The sequence below is a fragment of the Budorcas taxicolor genome, chromosome 5, assembly GCF_023091745.1.
Source record: "Budorcas taxicolor isolate Tak-1 chromosome 5, Takin1.1, whole genome shotgun sequence".
NCBI lineage: Eukaryota > Metazoa > Chordata > Mammalia > Artiodactyla > Bovidae > Budorcas > Budorcas taxicolor.
This window is the reverse complement of record NC_068914.1, coordinates 123,427,563-123,447,756: the sequence shown is the minus strand read 5'-3', so window position 1 is coordinate 123,447,756 and position 20,194 is coordinate 123,427,563. Positions and strand designations below refer to the sequence as shown.

Here is a 20,194-nt window from a genome sequence, read left to right as displayed (position 1 = left end):
AAGTCTATTCTCTATGTCTGTTTCTCCATTGTTGCCCTGTAAATAAATTCTTCAGTACCATTTTTCCAGATTCTGTATATATGTTTTAGAATATGATATTTATCTTTCTCTTTCTGACTCACTTCACTGTGTATAATAGGTTCTAGATTCATCCACCTCATCAGAACTGACTCAAATGCATTCCTTTTTATGGCTGAGTAATATTGCATTGTATATTACATCCTATTTTTAACCCACCCCTTTGCCTATGTCACAACTCAGGTGAGAATCTGATCATCTTGCGGGGAAAGGGGCAATATAATGGAAGATTGTTTTATTGCTTTTCAGTCTCACAAAGCAAGAAGCTTCTGTATTTTGATGAAATGATGTACAAATTAGAAAATCACAGTTGAGAAATAGTACTTTCAATTCGGCCTTGTCATTTTAAGCTTTAAGCTCCTTTAATGAGTATAATAAAGAGGGGGGAAAAAAACTAAGACCAAAATGAAAAGGACAAATTAAACAAATCATAGTTAAATAGAAGACAGGACTATATCCAGTATAATTTGGCTCAGAGCTAATTTCAAATTCCATTCTCAGTAAGAGAAATCAAGAAGCTAGAGCTTATCTTCCCAGCACTGGGAGGGCAGTCCTTTTAAGAGGCTATGACATAGTTCAGAATATAGCTGGAAAACACAACAGCCTAGTCTTTGGCTAAGAGACAGTTTCCTACGCCAAGTCTCCAGGAAGCTCACGGTTATCTCACAGCCAAGAAGCTTCCCTCCTCTCTCAGGAAGGAGCTCAGAAGCTACACACAAACACACACACACACACATAGCAGAAACTCCCAGGGAAGAGCATGACTGTAAACACAGACAAGGGCATTCTTAGCCATACATACCTATTATAAGAGAGAAAGGCCAAAAGAAACAGCAGGCATGCCAACACATCAGCTCTGCCAACAATTCCAGCCACCTACAAATTTTGAAAAAATAAAAACCTTAGAAAACCACTTTCTCAGAGACCCATAACAGCAATGTATTTGTTTTTAGAGGAATGAAAGAAACAGTAAATTAGAAAACACATTATTCTTCAATTTCTGATATATGACTACTCACTTCTGGTTATCCTAAACATTTAACAGTAATTTTAAAGAAGGAGATAGAAAGGAAGAAAGGGGCAAGATTTTCATGCTTAACTTTATTTTTAGCCTTTCTTGACTATAATACAACTCATAATCTATCATATTATAGTACTACGTATAACATATTTTCAATGTCATACATATATTACAATTACAGATATACTATATATGTTATAAATTTGTATTTTATTTTCAGATGTTCTTATATTATTGTACTTATATATATTTCATAATTTTATTTATATTATAAATTTTAATATAATATGCTATATATGTAAATCATGTTATAAATTATATAATATAAATTTGATTATATATTTGTATTATAATTTATATATATTTATGCAACATAGTATATATTATTATAACAAATATCACATTGATAACATACAATAACATTATATACATCATAATATATAATTTTAATTACATCTAAAGATATAAATAATATAATAGACAGTGAAGACTGGTAACTGTTACAAACTTAAGATTGAAAGAAGCTAAAAAGAAACAGTGACTAATGACCATGGTTTTAGAAAAAACACCTCACAACTAAATTATTAAGGTATAAAGTAGCATGCATTACACAACCTACTATCAAATGTTTCAGAAAATAAAAAATATTTCTATATATTGAAGGAGAAAGAGAGCAAGGATGATAAAGCAAATGCTGCGAAAGGTTAAAAACTGGTGACTCTGGATAAAGAGTAATATGGTCATTACACTTCTTAAGTTTAAAATTTTGTTTTCACTGTGTTACTTCAGAAAGGGACTGAAATGGAAGAGGAGTGGGGGATAGATGCCTATTTATAAATATTTGTATTATTACACTATTTAAAATGTGTACATTTCTCTTGATTTTTTTTAATCCAAGAAATAAAATTATGAAGGAAAAACTGGGGTATGGTTCAAAGAAAGTTTCAAAGAAAAGCTCACATGGGGAGGAAGAGTTTGCAAAAGAAATGAACAGATTTGACATTCAGGCACAGAAAACAGCTTCACCCAAATCACAGAGGACCTGAAGCCGATGGTGTGTTGGAGAATCAATCAACAGTTAATATCAGAAAGTAGATTTCTGAGAAATATACCTATCAGTTCAGTTCAGTTCAGTCGCTCAGTCGTGTCTGACTCTTTACGACCCCATGAATCGCAGCACACCAGGCCTCCCTGTCCATCACCATCTCCTGGAGTTCACTCAGACTCACATCCATCGAGTCCGTGATGCCATCCAGCCATCTCATCCTCTGTCATCCCCTTCTCCTCCTGCCCCCAATCCCTCCCAGCATCAGAGTCTTCCAATGAGTCAACTCTTCGCATGAGGTGGCCAAAGTACTAGAGTTTCAGCTTTAGCATCATCCCTTCCAAAGAAATCCCAGGGTTGATCTCCTTCAGAATGGACTGGTTGGATCTCCTTGCAGTCCAAGGGACTCTCAAGAGTCTTCTCCAACACCACAGTTCAAAACCATCAATTCTTTGGCTCTCAGCCTTCACAGTCCAACTCTCACATCCATACATGACTACTGGAAAAACCATAGCCTTTAAGACCTTAGTCTGCAAAGTAATGTCTCTGCTTTTGAACATGCTATCTAGGTTTGTCATAACTTTTCTTCCAAGGAGTAAGCGTCTTTTAATTTCATGGCTGCAGTCACCATCTGCAGTGATTTTGGGGCCCAAAAAAATAAAGTCTGACACTGTTTCTACTGTTTCCCCATCTATTTCCCATGGAGTGATGGGACTGGATGCCATGATCTTCATTTTCCGAATGTTGAGCTTTAAGCCAACTTTTTCACTCTCCTCTTTCACTTACATCAAGAGGCTTTTTAGTTCCTCTTCACTTTCTGCCATAAGGGTGGTGTCATTTGCATATCTGAGGATATTGATATTTCTCCCGGCAATCTTGATCCCAGCTTGTGTTTCTTCCAGTCCAGCGTTTCTCATGATGTACTCTGCATATAAGTTAAACAAGCAGGGTGACAATATACAGCCTTGATGTACTCCTTTTCCTATTTGGAAACAGTCTATTGTTCCATGTCCAGTTCTAACTGTTGCTTCCTGACCTGCATACAGATTTCTCAAGAGGCAGGTCAGGTATTCTGGTATCCCCTTCTCTTTCAGAATTTTCCACAGTTTATTGTGATCCACACAGTCAAAGGCTTTGGCATAAATATCCTCAAATAATAAGCACACTTTGCAATCATAAAGGAGAGGTGATGACACATGCATGGAGCTAGACCACCCAAGGCTTGAATATAGACTCCTCTTGCCATCTGAGTGAGACTCAACTTTGTTATCTCTAAGTTCTGAGATTTGGTTTCGTTATTTTTAAAATGAGTATTGTACCCCCTACCGCATGTTACTGCCATAATAAGTAAAATGATATATTGGGTTGGCCAAAAAGTTTTTTGGGTTTTTCCAAATGAACTTTTTGGCCAACCCAATATATAAAGTGCCCATTTGGTGTTGATGCCCTTCTGTCTTCCTTTTCTCTGCAGAGCAAGGAAGGGAGATTCTTATCACTGAGGTTTTCCTGTGTGACCTATAGAAATCATCTTTTTACATTAAGGTTTACATGTGTGATATTTTATGTTAACTTTACTAGATAATCCAATATATCTATTAGTTAATCTAAATAAAAAATAATTCAATTAAATACCTGCATCTGGATGGATAGCGAGTCACATAATTGAGAAAAATTCTAGTCTAATCCACATCAAGAGAAACCTGGACATGGCCAAAGAATTTCATTGGCAGTATAGAACTGAAAGCTCTTACCTAAAGTGGCTGTTCAGGCCACATGCTGTTCATTGATCCCTTAATCTATAAGGAACTTGCGTGCCACGTCAGGAAGAATGCATGAGGGAAGTAGGCAGTGACAGTGTGGTTTCACTCAGTGTCAAGGCCCGGCTCAGACTCGCAGTCTGTAAAGTTACAACTGCACACAATTCACTTCTGAAGTCTAGTTCTGCTCATTCTACACCACTGCCTCTTAGAGCACTGAGCTCAGCATCACCTGCAAGACCTCTGGAAGGTTAAACAGAGAGCCCAGCTCCCCAGCAACAAGGTAGTGGGATGAGGCCAGGCATCTGGGCCCAGAGGGACAGCTACCACAGCACAGCTGATTGTGGCCAACTCAGACACAGTAAGGCTCACAAGTTGGTAGTGGGGGTACCAAGCTGGAACAGGGCAATCACAAGTTAGGTGAGTGAAACTAACACTGTGAAGGCACCTGGAGCCCTGCTTCTCGAACTGTAGTCAGTTAGCTCTGCTGGCAAACAGCAGCAACAGCAGCATGTGCCAGCTGGATGTGCCCAGATATAAAGAAAGTAGTGTCCCTTGGAGCAGAAGCTCAGAAGGGGTGTTGAAAAGTCAGAGCTAACATCGAGACTCTGCTGCCAGCTCCAAACCCCCACGCAGTCACTGAACCCCTATTCTACATCCTTGTTAAGCTGGGGTCTCTGGAGGCAAGAAGGCTAGTGTCTTAAAAACAAAGTGACTGTCATCAGCTAATATATGTCCAGACCAGCCAAACACTGCAAGTCAATTTGTCAATGTCATCTTGTTCAGTAAGTACATGTATCACTCCCTTCAACAAACATTTTCCAAGCGCCTCCTCTTTGCCAGGTATTACGCCAGCTGGAGGGATAAAGCCTGCCCCAAGCAGTTAGTATCTGCTGGGGAGTCAAAAAAGGGGATTAAGAAGTTACAAGGAAACTGCATGCATTGTAAAGGGGAGAAATCACAGCCATGAGAAGACTGAAGGGATTAATTTGGACTGCAGGATCTGGGAAGGCTTTGTGGAAAGGCTGGCTGTATTCACTGGGACTTACAGGTCAGGCATGGAGGACTTCAGGAAACTTGAGACAGGGAGATGTCAATTCTGGGCCAGAAAGGGAATGCAGCATTCCAGGGAGAGGAAAGAGAGGTCTGAAAGCATGTGGGTGTTTCTGGCTGGGAAGGCATAAAGTGATGAGTGTGTGTGTGTGTGTGTGTGTGTGTGTGTGTGTGTGTGTGTGTTTACTTGCTAATCATGTCTGACTTTTTGTGACCCAATGGACTGTAGCCTGCTAGGCCCCTCTGTCCATGGGATTTTTCAGGCAAGAATACTGGAGTGGATTGCCATTTCCTTCTCCAGGGCATCTTCCCGACCCAGGGATCGAATCCACATCTCCTGCGTAGCGGGAGGATTTTTACCCACTAAGCCAAGACAAAGTGATGACAGCATGGATTAGTGAAAAGGGGGCAGCAGTGAGCAACAGAAAGCAAAGATGAAATGTTAAGTTGCAGCCCCTTGGGCCTGATTCCACAACAATGGAGTCTGAACCATAGGGTGCTGGGAAGAACAGAAAGACCAGTCAAAGATATGAATACAGAGACGGGCAGCAATTATTTCTGCCCTCAAGCTCCATCACCAATTGGGTAGTTGTAACCTGGGAAATGTATTCCTTTAAGAAATATTTAAACATTTGAATAACATCAGTAAACCTAATTGAGTTGAATTCAAATAATTAACGTTCAGATCTCCTAGCAAGCTTTACAGAATCACAAGTGGAAACTGCCAGTTAAGGACTTCATTTGCCCCCAGAACTTGTTACTTCTTGGACTATCACTCATAGGATTTGTATGAAATATGATCAAACCCAAGCCTCTCTCATTGCAGGTGGATTCTTTACTAGCTGAGCTGAGCTACAAGGGAAGCCCATGTATGAAGTATACTATATGTATAAAGCTATCAATTATGTTATCTGCAAAATGAGTTCTCCTAGTATCAGACTGAGCAGGAACACACACTTAACACAGGGCCACAGCTGAAAGCTAGATGTGCTGATTAGATCACAACCAATTTTTTCCCCGAGTACTCTGTTCCAGCCTTGGAAATGTTCACCCTAACCTTCAACTCCGTGTGTAAGCATTTCCTGTTCTTGTTTTTGATTTGACATATGAGCATTAATTCGAACAGTAATGTCTCTGTGATGACTGTTAAGTTTTAATTCTCATAGGAGAATTTCAATGATTTCCCCCATTTTCCTAATTTCTCTACTGATTTTTCTCATGATTCAGAATTAAGAAAAAACCCATAAATTTCCCAAGAAATGTACTGTCAGGAAACCCAAGAATCACAAGGTTTTCAATGAGAAAGGTCTATCTTATTCACTGTATAGCCCTGCATTGACTGACTATATTCCAGTCACTCAAATATTTATTGAAAAATTAAGTAAATAAATCAATGTGTTCATCTCGATTTAAGTTGGAAATAACTTTTCCCTTAACTGGAATTCTAGTTTTATTATAACATATTGCTTTGCCTTGTATGTTTTTATGTATATGCTCTTTGGCTTTCTAGAGGCTTATGAACAAACTGTGGGTAGGGAACCCCACTACCCACTCACATATCCCCTTGGCACCTGGCAAATGGCCTGTACCAAACAAGTACTCATTAACAATTTGTTGATTATATAATTAAGAAAGCAAATCATTAATTATATCAACATGCTTAAAGTAAACCTTCTTCCCCCCCAATTCAAACCCTCTATCCTTCCTGTCATAATTGATGGTCCCATTTTTATTCTTGTTTAACAGAGAGGGGATATATTCTACTAAATCCCTCTTTCACCACACTATGGTCTGTTTTTCTTTTTTTAAATCATTTATCACTGTTTTCATAATGCACATTTCTTTTTTACTATCCTTCTGTCCTCCTTTTTAGAAACCCAAACTAATATCTATAATTAAATAATGGTCTCTAGATATTACTTTCCAGTATAGTGTATTATGTAGGTCTAATTTCTTTACTTTCTTATGCCTCCCCTATCTCCTTGTAAATGCAAATAGTTTAATATTTTTCCCTAAATAAATGTCCATCTCTCAGGCTGCTTTGTACCCATAATTGTGTTACCATGGATTTTTTTTTCCGATTAGTACGAAAGTTGGTTGAAACTCTTTTAAAGGTCATTTTGCTAACAGAATTTTCCCTTTTTTTTTGACTTCAGCCTAACTCTATCAGCTCATGATCACATTGAATTTTATGCTCTCCTTTTCTGCAAGCACCGAATCAGGACTGGTCTTATTCTACTCATTTGTTCTTTCCTACACAAATTTTCCCCAAGACCCTCTAAGCATGAATTTTCAAATATATCTAAGAAACTGTCAGAAACATAATGAAGTCGATGGGCTTAGATTAAAACAGTATCATATGTTCTGTATGGCTAGGAGTAGTGGTCCTTGATTATTTCTCTTCATCCAAGAATAATATTGAAAATTTATGTATCACTCTTATCTTTTAAAATTCATATCTAAAGTTTTTCATCATAATTTTAAATACTTCAAAGGATTTAACTTCCTGTGCATTTTAGAAATTGATATTTTAAAATAGGCCATAAAGTTACTGTTTTGAATGTACCAAATGAACCTGAAACATACCACAGCAGTTTGAAGCTCATCATCTTCCATGTACACAAATGTAAACAGGCTCTTTAAATAACACATTTCACGTGCCCTTTCCCCTTGAAATCATGTTCCCATTTTATTTCCCCCTCAGCAATTTTTTCTTAATATGCTATGTAATTACATTTTAAAATATTCTACTTATCATGTCTATAATAAAAATATATATAATTAGATTAATTTTTTAAAGTTCCTGTGATCAAAAGCACCTACATTTTCTGAATTTTCAAAATTGTAGAATTTTCAATTTTGTATTATTGTTCCAATTATTATTATTTTCAATTGCTAAATACAGTGTAAGTTAGAAAAAATGATAAAAATTATTAAAGAATCAGTTCAGTTCAGTTCAGTCGCTCAGTTGTGTCCGACTCTTTGCGACCCCATGAATCGCAGCACACCAGGCCTCCCTGTCCATCACCAACTCCTGGAGTTCACTCAGACTCATGTCCATTGCGTCCGTGACGCCATCCAACCATCTCATCCTCTGCCATCCCCTTCTCCTCCTGCCCCCAATCCCTCCCAGCATCAGAGTCTTTTTCAATGAGTCAATTCTTCACATGAGGTGGCCAAAGTACTGGAGTTTCAGCTTTAGCATCATTCCTTCCAAAGAAATCCCAGGGTTGATCTCCTTCAGAATGGACCGGTTGGATCTCCTTGCAGTCCAATGGACTCTCAAGAGTCTTCTCCAACACCACAGTTCAAAAGCATCAATTCTTCGGCGCTCAGCCTTCTTCACAGTCCAACTCTCACATCCATATATGACCACTGGAAAAACCATAGCCTTGACTAGACAGACCTTTGCTGGAAAAGTAATGTCTCTGCTTTCGAATATGGTATCTACGTTGGTCATAACTTTTCTTCCAAGGAGTAAGCGTCTTTTAATTTCATGGCTGCAGTCACCATCTGCAGTGATTTTGGACCCCCCAAAAATAAAGTCTGACACTGTTTCCACTGTTTCCCCATCTATTTCCCATGAAGTGATGGGACCAGATGCCATGATCTTCGTTTTCTGAATGTTGAGCTTTAAGCCAACTTTTTCACTCTCCTCTTTCACTTTCATCAAGAGGCTTTTTAGTTCCTCTTCACTTTCTGCCATAAGGGTGGTGTCATCTGCATAGCTGAGGTTACTGATATTTCTCCCGGCAATCTTGATTCCAGCTTGTGCTTCTTCCAGTCCTCAATAATATAGGTGCAGGCTTTTTAAATAAATTCAGTTATCTATGACTGAATATTACTTTTTGTTAGAATAAGGAAGCATGCAGGATCAATTCTATTTGTAGCTTTTGTATTTGAACACAGCTCACATAAATGAGGACAGAAGTAACCATGTTACAGCAGTGACAGTTCTTTGAACACCCAAATTATCTGCAAAATCATAGCAATCTATCACCTTACATAATGTTTAATGATCTGTCAGCTGACAGCTCTACCAGGCTCTCCTTTAACCTGGTTGAAAGCAAATAAATGAAGTGTACCAGTCATTAAAGTGACCTGTCATTAGATTCATTTGCTTTCACAGTTTCTTAAAACTAAGGAAAAAGGCTTGACTGAGACTTTGCAAAGATTATTACTTATACTTTACAGCCCTCCACTTACAGGCACCTTGTTCAGTCCAAAATACTCAGAAAGGACTGGGAAAATTACACTTAACAAAGTAATTGTTTATAAAATAATTTTCTTCCTTATCACTCTAAATATACTTGTGTCAAAACCTTGTGCTTACAGATTTAGAATTTTGTTTGTGGCAAATGTCCGTCATATGGCCTAACCAGTCCTCATTATCAAACCAATTGGCCAAATCAGATGTCTTGCTTTAGATCAAATGACAGTATTATGCATCCCCATGACAAATATCTTGCAGGCCACCTTGCCCTACTTCTAATACCATGCTGCCTTCTTCACAGAAACATGTATAGACAGATAAGGACATAAACCTACTTTGGGTTTATGATGCCTTAATTAGAGGAGACTTGGCTGACACCAATATATCAAATTGTTTCACTGTACAGGGCCATTTGTATCCCTGGGGCATAGTAAGATTCTGATGTATGCAAGACATTCCTTATTTTTTTAATATAAGAAAAAGGCAACTGAAAGGGGAAGAGGGAGAGGAGAATCAACTTGACACTTTTCCCCAGGTTCTCAGGTCTGGATGTTAACTGTAGGATGTGAACTATAGGAAAATGTCCGGATGCAATCTGTGACTCTTGAGACAATTCTTATAAAACTGTGGTACCCATGTATTGCTTGGAAAGTCTTCATCCACCCTCAGCAATACGTAAAATAAACCAGCTGTGGTTACTGAGACATGAAGCCAGGCTACTGCTGCTGCTGCTAAGTCGCTTCAGTCATGTCCCCATAAATCCCATAGACAGCAGCCCACCAGGCTCCCCCGTCCCTGGGATTCTCCAGGCAAGAGTACTGGAGTGGGTTGCCATTGCCTTCTCCAATGCATGAAAGTGAAAAGTGAAAGTGAAGTTGCTCAGTCGTGTCCAACTCTTCCCAACACCATGGACTGCAGCCTACCAGGCTCCTCCACCTATGGGATTTTCCAGGCAAGACTACTGGAGTGGGTTGCCATTGCCTTCTCCCAAAGCCAGGCTAGATGACACCATCTTGGTGCATGATTAAGCCCATATTTTAAATAAGACTCCAGATCTATACTTTCTAAACACATTTCTCATCATCCTCCAAATAACTACAGTTCATACTAACTAACCTGGAAAACTACTGGTAAGTCTTGAAAGTGTATTTCATTTGAAGAATGTCAGTTCAACTTTCTATGGTCTTCCCGCAGCTCTTGGGCTTCCTGTGTGGCTCAGTGGTAAAGAATCCACCTGCCAAGCAGGAGACATGGGTTTGATCCCTGGGTCAGGAAAGTCTCCTGGAGAAGGAAATGGCAACCCACTCCAGTATTCTTGCCTGGGAAATCCCATGGACAAGGAGTCTGGTGGGCTACAGTCCATGGGGTTGCCAGGAGTCCAACACAGCTTAGCAACTAAACAACCCTAGCACGTAAGAGTTCTGTATCATGAATGTTATAAATATTAAGCAGGGCAAGAATAGGTTAAAAAATCGTAGAGCAGGAACAATAACTCAGCATGCTAAGCATCTCAAAATGCCCCTTGCTGTTTAAAACACATTAGGACTTAAATTTTCCACAAATAAGGAACTCTGGTCATTTATGACTACCTGTAATAAAGACAGTGGTTATTAGAAAAGCAGTTAAGTCCTGGAGGTACAATAAAGGCCATTAGAACATTTAAAAAGAAAAGTTGTCAAGCAGAATGATTTATATATAAAGATAAACACTTCAGTAGAGCTTTAAATTCACATGGTTTTGAGAGGAGAAAAAGATGACTGTTTTGCTTAATTATTTCATTGAGTCCCAATGACACTCACCGCCTCTGTGTGAACAGGATGCACGGCAAAAAGTAATGCCGTAACAAAAGCAAGTCCACGATTCCTGAAGACAGTTTTGTCACAGGTGTACATCAGCACAAGGGTCACTAGGCAGTGTAAAATGACATTTACTGCGTGGAAGTAGAATGGGTCCATGCCAGTCAAAAAGATGTTTAGCCTGTGACAACAAATAAAAACTGAATTAGCTACAAACAGAAGGTAAGCACAAGGAAAGCAAAGGGAATCCATTACTTTAAAAGGTAAGTTATTTAATTATTTTTAAATGATTCCACTATCAGGTTATTCTATATATCTGAGTATAAGTTTTTCCCTATCTAAAAAATTTTCTATCTGCAGAAATCTTTGTAAATGCAATATGATATTACTTCAGAACACTTGGTGGCCTCACTGAAAAGGCAGACAGGTGTGGAATGCTTTTCTTCCCTCACTCGCTTTTTTCCCTCACTCCCTGGCTGATGCAAACACCTCTCAGCACTCTTACTTCACTAACACCTCTTCCTAAGCAGCTGAGTGTTCACAGGCAAGTCCTCACCAGCGATGAGAAAGAGACCAAGAAACTGGCACCTATGGTCAAAGTTGGGATAAACCAAGTTCGACTGTGTTCTCTCACCCACAGTGACACCAGGAAGCAAATTTCTAGATTATGTACAAGGAATCATTGTTAATTACCACCCCACAAAGCATCTCCAGGGTATCTACCCACCATTACCAGTTGTAGCTGAAATTATTAATATAAGGGTGAGAATGAGCATAGCATTTCAGAATTTGTATTCAATGTTCGCTAACATCAGTTCCTATAGAATCTCATAATCTGAATTCCAGGATTACAACAAAAAGAAAATAAAAAGAGAACCACAATGAGCAGAGAAATTTGTTGTTCAAAATTTTAAACACTTTCACAGAGAGACTTCTGAACATAGCATTTAAGTTAAGAATAGGACATAATGTCCTCAAATAAGTCTGTGAGGTTATAGAAAAAAATGTAACTGCATAGGGAATGGTTCTCTTGGGGGAATACACACACCCTAAGTGGTACTGTCTATAGCCATCTAGACTCCAGTCCATTTTACCAAAACTGTAATTCCATATCTTTATCCTCACGCTCTTGACCTGCTTCTCTTATACAGCTACCTCCGCTTTGCCAAAAACAGCTGAGAATCTAAAAGTCAACTTTAGCAACGGCATACGCATATTCTAAATACTTGAGTTGATTCAGCTTTAATTTACAGAATTTTAAACATCTCAAGCTTTATTTGGACACACGGATCTAAATGTCATAGTCATTAATCAACTCAATTTTTATTTCCACTGAAGTAATCATGGTCCCAGCTAAGCCTAAAAAAAATGAATTGCTGGCCAACTCCAGGCCCAGTGCAAAATTCAAGACAGCTGTGCTGCAAACCTACGCATCTGTGCACACTCCAAGGTGCTTAAGATCGGAACCTGGTGTGAAATACCTCCATCAGAGGGAAAGAAGAAAGGGCCATGAACAAGGGGACTGGTGTGTTCGGCTAAAGAAAGGAGAACAGCATCCCTGCCATTCCAGGACAAGAGGACCTACACATGCTGAGAGAGCAGCTGGGAATCAGAAAGCACAGGATGGGGCTTCCCTGCCGGCTCAGTGGTAAAGAACCCACCTGCCAATGCAGGTGACATGAGTTTGATCCCTGATCCAAGAAGATCCCAAATGCTGTAAAGCAACTAAGCTGGTGCGCCACAACTACTGAGCCAGTGCTCTGGAGCCTGGGAGCTTCAACTCCTGAGCCCACTGACTGAAGCCTGTGATCCCTAAAGTCCAAGCTTCCCAGCAAGAGATGCCACCACAATGAGAAGCGTCTGCACCAAAATTAGAGAGTAGCCCGCTTAGCAATAAAGACCCAGTACAGCCAAAATTAAATAAATAAATAAGATTTAAAGAAAGAAAGAAAGAAAGCACAGGATGGAGGAGCTGTGAGAAGGATGAGATGGAGTCCCGGTCCTTGGGGAAGGTGGGGGTGGTTCCCTGACAGCCTACTCCTCTGACGTTGATTTTATACTGTTTCCACTTCACCTGGCTGATTTTTCCAGACTAGCTAAGTCATTCATTTAAAATTCATTCACATTCATCTCAGTGAGAGAAAACAGGCAATCTCATATGTGATAGGTCTCTAGGTTGTCAATATATATAAAAGGCTTTACAAATTGCACACCCTTTGCCCCAAAATTCTACTTCTAGAAATTTTCTGTAAGGAAAAAATAGAAAAGTATTTAAACACACACACACACACACACACACACACACACATGTGATACTGTGATGCAATAAGAATATGTATTTTGATCTTCATCCCAACTCCTGGTTAGAGACCCTAAAACCTTTGTAATTTCCTAAGCGATAAAGGTGCTAGAAATATCTTTTGTTTTAATATTTGGTCTCTGCCCCCAAGTTCCTGGCACCACTCTCCTAAATTCCTTGCAGTTTCCTAAGTGATAAGAGCACTGGGAGCACCTTTTGTTCTAATACTTGGTGTTTGGCTCTGGTTCCTGACACAGAGCTCCTAAATCTCTTAGAATTCCCTGGGAGATAAGAGTGACTTTTGTCTTAACAAGGTGATTCTTACAGGGCTCCTGGGTGTCTTCAGCATGGGAGCTGGTCACGAGAAAGACCACACGTGATTAGAAGCTTGGAACTTTTAGTCCACCCCCATCCTCCGGAAGAGGAGAGTTGAGGGAGACTGAGCTAATAATTGATCACACCTACATGATGACACTTCCAAAAAAATTCCCAGAACTATGGGGTTTGGAAGGCTTCCAGGTTGGTGAACATGTCAACGTGCCATCAGAGTGACAGAACCCAACTCCACAGGGGCAGAAGCTCCTGTATTCAGGACTCTCCAGGCTCTGCCCGATGCATTTCTTCATCTGGCTATTATCTGTACCATTTATCACGCCCTTCTTTATATAATAGACTGGTTTCCCTGAGTTCTGTGAGCCATTATAGCAAATTATCAAGTCTGAAGAGGGAGGTCACGGGAAACCCCAACTTGTGGCCAAAAAGTAAAAGCGTTAGTCTCTCAGTCATGTCCGACTCTTTGAGACCCCCCAGAGACTGTAGCCTGCCAGGTTCCTCTGTCGATGGAACTCTCCAGGTCAAGAATATTGGAGCTAGTACCACTCCCTTCTCCAGGGGATCTTCCTGATGCAGGGATCAAGCTGGGTCTTCTGCATCACAGAGGGATTCTTTACCATCTGAGTCACCAGAGAAGACCCAGCTTGTGGCTAACTCAGACATAAATGTGAGTAACCTGAGGACCAGTACTTGTGATTGCCATCTGAAGTGGAGGCACTCTGCAGAACTGAGCTCTTAACCTGGGGGATCTGATGTTAACTCCAGGTAGACAGTGTCCAAATTGAATTGAACTCCAGGACACCCAGCAAGTGTGAGAGAATTCTTTGGTGTGGGAGTAAACCCACATATCTGGTGTTAGAAATCTTGTGAGTATAAGTAGAGAAAGAAAGAGGAATTTTCCTGTCAATGTACAAAGATTGTGTTAATTATAAAAATAGCAACACAGGGATGGCAAAACATCTAATACATCTTTATGTATATCTCTATTCCCTGGAGAAGGAAATGACAACACACTCCAGTATTCTTGCCTGGAAATCCCATGGACAGAGGAGCCTGGTGGGCTACAGTCCACAGGGTCACAAAGAGTCAGAAATGACTGAATGACTGGGCACATTCCCACCGATGATATACTTCAGATCATAACCCTGGATTACAAATAATAGCACTGTTGTTTTTTTTTTTAAAAGACAAAGGACTTGCTATTTTTCCAATTTATTTGTTATTCAACCATTTAACAAGTAAAAGCATCATTAAAGATGATGTTTTTACTATGTTATGACATGTTTATGAGATACTTAACATACACTCCTTTCCCCTTCCAAAATGATATAAAATAGTCGGTATGACTCATCCATGTGTCTATATGTATCATATCTAAAAATGTGCAGATGTTATCCATATAGATTATTTCTGGAAATTGATTAGGAGTGAGTGTTTGGTGTTGCAAATGAATTAAATTAGATCCAAAATACAAAAATAAGTTGCTGAATGGGGAACCACTGTAGAGTTAAGGTAACAGTGTGAAAGTCCCTCACCTGGTACCTTAATCTAAGCTTTGAGAAGTCACCAAAAATCTAGTTACGAGAATTTCCCAGATATCTAAAAAGATGGAGCTTGAACTCTCCAAATGATAGATAAGTGAGCTTAAGATGAAATGGTAACAAAAGTTTTGAATATATCCTATGTGTGGGCACTGGAAAAAGAATATCTGATTCTGAGAGTTACTACAGGTTCACCAAAAGGGATTTAACTGATTAACTTCTGGAGAGGGGTGTGATAGACATGTTATATCTTTGACAATGTCATTAAATAGGACCTCTCAGAATCTCCTGGCATACAAGACAGAATAAAATAGATATGAGCTAACCGAGACTGGTGAATACTAAATCAATGTCTCCTTGGCTGGAGACCTCCAGGGTATGTCACAGTGTTCTGATATCATCTCTGGTCTGTCCAATATTTTTATCAAAGGCTTAAATGAATCCATAGTGTATGCTAACCAAGCCTGCACATGGCCTGTATCAGGGAAGGAGAGAAACTGTACTGAAGACGGAGCTTCACAAAGAGCTTAAATGACTAAAATTGATAGCTAATTCTAACAGAATTAGACAGAATATGGGTAACAGTAAAGACCCATTTTTAGACACAAAATAGAACAAAATCCTTGCAATCCAGATTAAAACTCTACATGTGGTATTGTCCAAGGGTTTTTCAGTTCAGTTCAGTTCAGTTCAGTCGCTCAGTCGTGTCCTACTCTTTGCAACCCCATGAACTGCAGCGCACCAGGCCTCCCTGTCCATCACCAACTCCCGGAGTTCACTCAGACTCGCGTCCATCGAGTCAGTGATGCCATCCAGCCATCTCATCCTCGGTCGTCCCCTTCTTCTCCTGCCCCCAATCCCTCCCAGCATCAAAGTCTTTTCCAATGAGTCAACTCTTCGCATGAGGTGGCCAAAGTACTGGAGTTTCAGCTTTAGCATCATTCCTTCCAAACTCAGAGTTACTGTGTCCTAGCTATCAAAACAGACCAAAGCACCAACACTGTTAGTCAGGGAACTGCCTAAGTCAGTATTTTTCATTTCAGTGCACTCTAACAGATATTTACTGAATACCTGCTAGTTGCTGGGTATAATGTAGGGCCCAGAGGAACAAACAGAAGACATGGCACCTGCCACCAAGGAGTTAATCGCATAGTAGGAGAAAGAGAGAAAAGTAATTCATAGTATGAGAATTCCAGCAGGAGGAGAACCTACCAGGTACTGAGATAAGGAAGATAGAGGCGTTCTCCCTGTGGATGGGAGAGGGAAGGGGGTGATATCCAACATGGGGCAGCAGCCCCGCAGGGTGTTACTTAAATGCTAGAGTACCTTCACAGGACAGCTTCAGGATTCTGGGGGAGGGAGTCTCAAAGTGATGTCTCAGGGAGGTAGGTTTGAGGAAGGGGTAATGCTCAGCCTGCAGAAAGATGACAGACAGGTATGAAACCATGTTTTTCAGGGGAAAGGCTCTATGGCATATTTACAGCTTTATCCCCAGTGTCTATCCCTGGTACATGCTAACACACAATAAAACAGGTGATTTCATATAAAAATTTCCAACTTTTCTTCAAATCTTAAAAGACATGGCAACTCTGGGCTTCCATGGCCACATGGAAATATCTGGGTGCCAACTGAGGTGGTTCAAGTGCTCATAATTTGCCACGGGGTCTTCCAACTACTGGGAGGCAGACTTCAGCTCAAAGAAAAAGGTAATATCTAAAGCTAAAATCAGTGGGGAGATAAGCAGGAATGTTCACACAGAAGCCTGACAACAGCCTGCCTTAAATACTATCTGCAGAGAACAATCTCAGGTTTCATGCCACCATGAACGTCCTTCCATTACAGCATTTAATCAGTTTTTAAAAACTCATTTACTATATCCCACAAGTGTTATGATAATTTTTCATTCATTGCTTGAAATTAACGTTTTTGTCATTGTATCCATCTCAGTTGGGACACAGTAGATTCTAAATGAAGGTTTCAGTTCAGTTCAGTTGCTCAGTCGTGTCCAGTTCTTTGCGACACCATGAATCGCAGAACACCAGGCCTCCCTGTCCATCACCAACTCCCGGAGTTCCCTCAGACTCAAGTCCATCGAGTCGGTGATGCCATCCAGCCATCTCATCCTCTGTCGTCCCCTTCTCTTCCTGTCCCCAATCCCTCCCAGCATCAGAGTATTTTACAATGAGTCAACTCTTCACATGAGGTGGCCAAAGTACTAGAGTTTCAGCTTTAGCATCATTCCTTCCAAAGAAATCCCTGGGCTGATCTCCTTTGGAATGGACTGGTTGGGTCTCCTTGCAGTCCAAGGGACTCTCAAGAGTATTCTGCAACACCACAGTTCAAAAGCATCAATTCTTCGGTGCTCAGCCCTCCTCACAGTCCAACTCTCACATCCATACATGACCCCTGGAAAAACCATATCCTTGACTAGATGGACCTTTGTTGGCAAACTAATGTCTCTGCTTTTCAATATGCTATCTAGGTTGGTCATAACTTTTCTTCTAAGAAGTAAGTGGCTTTTAATTTCATGGCTGCAGTCACCATCTGCAGTGATTTTGGAGCCCCCAAAAATAAAGTCTGACACTGTTTCCACTGTTTCCCCATCTATTTCCCATGAAGTGATGGGACCAGATGCCATGATCTTCATTTTCTGAATGTTGAGCTTTAAGCCAACTTTTCACTCTCCACTTTCACTTTCATCAAGAGGCTTTTAGTTCCTCTTCACTTTCTGCCATATGAATGAACAAATAAATTGACATTAAGCTGGAAGTTGGAAAAAAATCATCTTTTCCTTTCTACTCAAATAATCTCTAAGTTTATTTGATAACTTTCATTTCTAATTTAAAACTAGGCCAAGCAGTAGGAAATAAAACTTTTTTCCTAAAAAATTCTTAATAGTCATGTCTGCCTGGCTGAAAGCCTTCCAGACTTTGGCAGATAAAACGCAAACAGCCCCTTCTCGATCTGAACTCCTCTGCCTCCTTGTAAAACCGCCCAGAAAAGGGAGAGGGCACATGTAGCACACAGCACCAGTTCCTGGTACCAGTTCCCAGGCAAGACCACAGGGTCAGACAGTGTGGCAGCGGGCAGTCACAGGAGGAGGGGTGAGGAGGGGGGAAAAGACTCATTGGTTTTGCCCCCCAGTAAGGCACACTCTTCTGCTTTTGTTAGGTCCATACCATTTCTGTCCTTTATTGAGCCCATCTTTGCATGAAATGTTCCCTTGGTATCTCTAATTTTCTTGAAGAGATCTCTAGTCTTTCCCATTCTATTGTTTTCCTCTATTTCTTTGCATTGATCGCTGAGGAAGGCTTTCTTATCTCTCCTTCCAATTCTTTGGAACTCTGCATTCAAATGGGTATATCTTTCCTTTTCTCCTTTACCTTTCACTTCTCTTCTTTTCACAGCTATTTGTAAGGCCTCCTCAGACAGCCATTTTGCTTTTTTGCATTTCTTTTTCTTGGGGATGGTCTTGATCCCTGTCTCCTATACAATGTTACGAACCTCCGTCCATACTTCATCAGGCACTCTATCAGATACAGTCCCTTAAATCTATTTGTCACTTCCACTGTATAATCATAAGGGATTTGGTTTAAGTCATACCTGAATGACCAAAGAAAGGCAATGCCAAACAATGCTCAAACTACCACACAATTGCACTCATCTCACATGCTAGTACAGTAATGCTCAAAATTCTCAAAGGCAGGCTTCAGAAATATGTGAACTGTGAACTTCCAGATGTTCAAGCTGGTTTTAGAAAAGGCAGAGGAACCAGAGATCAAATTGCCAACATCCGCTGGATCATCGAAAAAGCAAGAGAGTTCCAGAAAAACATCTATTTCTGCTTTATTGACTATGCCAAAGCCTTTGACTGTGTGGATCACAATAAACTGTGGAAAATTCTGAAAGACATGGGAATACCAGACCACCTGACTTGCCTCTTGAGAAACCTGTATGCAGGACAGGAAGCAACAGTTAGAACTGGACATGGAACAACAGACTGTTTCCAAATAGGAAAAGGACTGCGTCAAGGCTGTATATTGTCATCCTGTTTATTTAACTTATATGCAGAGTACATCATGAGAAACGCTGGGCTGGAAGAAGCACAAGCTGGAATCAAGATTGCCGGGAGAAATATCAATAACCTCAGATATGCAGATGATACCACCCTTATGGCAGAAAGTGAAGAACTAAAAAGCCTCTTGATGAAAGTGAAAGAAGAGAGTGAAAAAGGTGGCTTTAAAGCTCAGTATTCAGCAAACTAAGATCATGGCATCTGGTCCCATCACTTCATGGGAAATAGATGGGGAAACAGTGGAAACAGTGGCTTCATTTTTTGGGCTCCAAAATCACTGCAGATGGTGATTGCAGCCATGAAATTAGAAGACACTTACTCCTTGGAAGGAAAGTTATGATCAACCTAGACAGCATATTAAAAAGAAGAGACATTACTCTGTCAACAAAGTTCCTTCTAATCAAGGCCATGGTTTTTCTGGTAGTTATGTATGGATGTGAGAGTTGGACTATAAAGAAAGCTGAGTGCCGAAGAATTCATGCTTTTGAACTGTGGTGTTGGAGAAGACTCTTGAGAGTCCCTTGGACTGCAAGGAGATCCTGCCAGTCCATCCTAAAGGAGATCAGTCCTGGTTGTTCATTAGAAGGACTATTGTTGAAGCTGAAACTCCAATACTTTGGCCACCTGATGCGAAGAGCTGACTCATTGGATAAGACCCTGATGCTGGGAAAGATTGAGGGCAGGAGGAGAAGGGGACGACAGAGGATGCGATGATGGTTGGATGGCATCACCGACTCAATGGACATGAGTTTGGGTGAACTCTGGGAGTTGGTGATGGACATGGCGGCCTGGCGTGCTGCGATTCATGGGGTCACAGAGTCGGACATGACTGAGCAACTGAACTGAACTGAATCCACACTCTCATAGACTAGAGCTCCAGATAAAGCCCATCACTTTAATTTTCTCTTGGAAAACACCTCTGATTTAGAAGAAAATAAAAGCAGGTATATCTCTGGAAGAGACTTCTACTTGAGAATATACTA

At 40.3% G+C, this 20,194-nt stretch overlaps 1 protein-coding gene across 1 annotated transcript in view; it reads right to left on the bottom strand.

Moving 5' to 3' along the window:
• The window catches only part of TMTC1 (transmembrane O-mannosyltransferase targeting cadherins 1), a 318,256-nt gene that overhangs the window by 280,872 nt on the left and 17,190 nt on the right, over window positions 1-20,194 (bottom strand). Inside the window, exons 2-3 of the mRNA XM_052640320.1 lie at window positions 10,967-11,144; window positions 881-954 (exon numbers count right to left, since the gene is read on the bottom strand). Coding sequence (XP_052496280.1) covers window positions 881-954; window positions 10,967-11,144 — 252 coding nt within the window. The remainder of the gene's footprint in view (window positions 1-880; window positions 955-10,966; window positions 11,145-20,194) is intronic.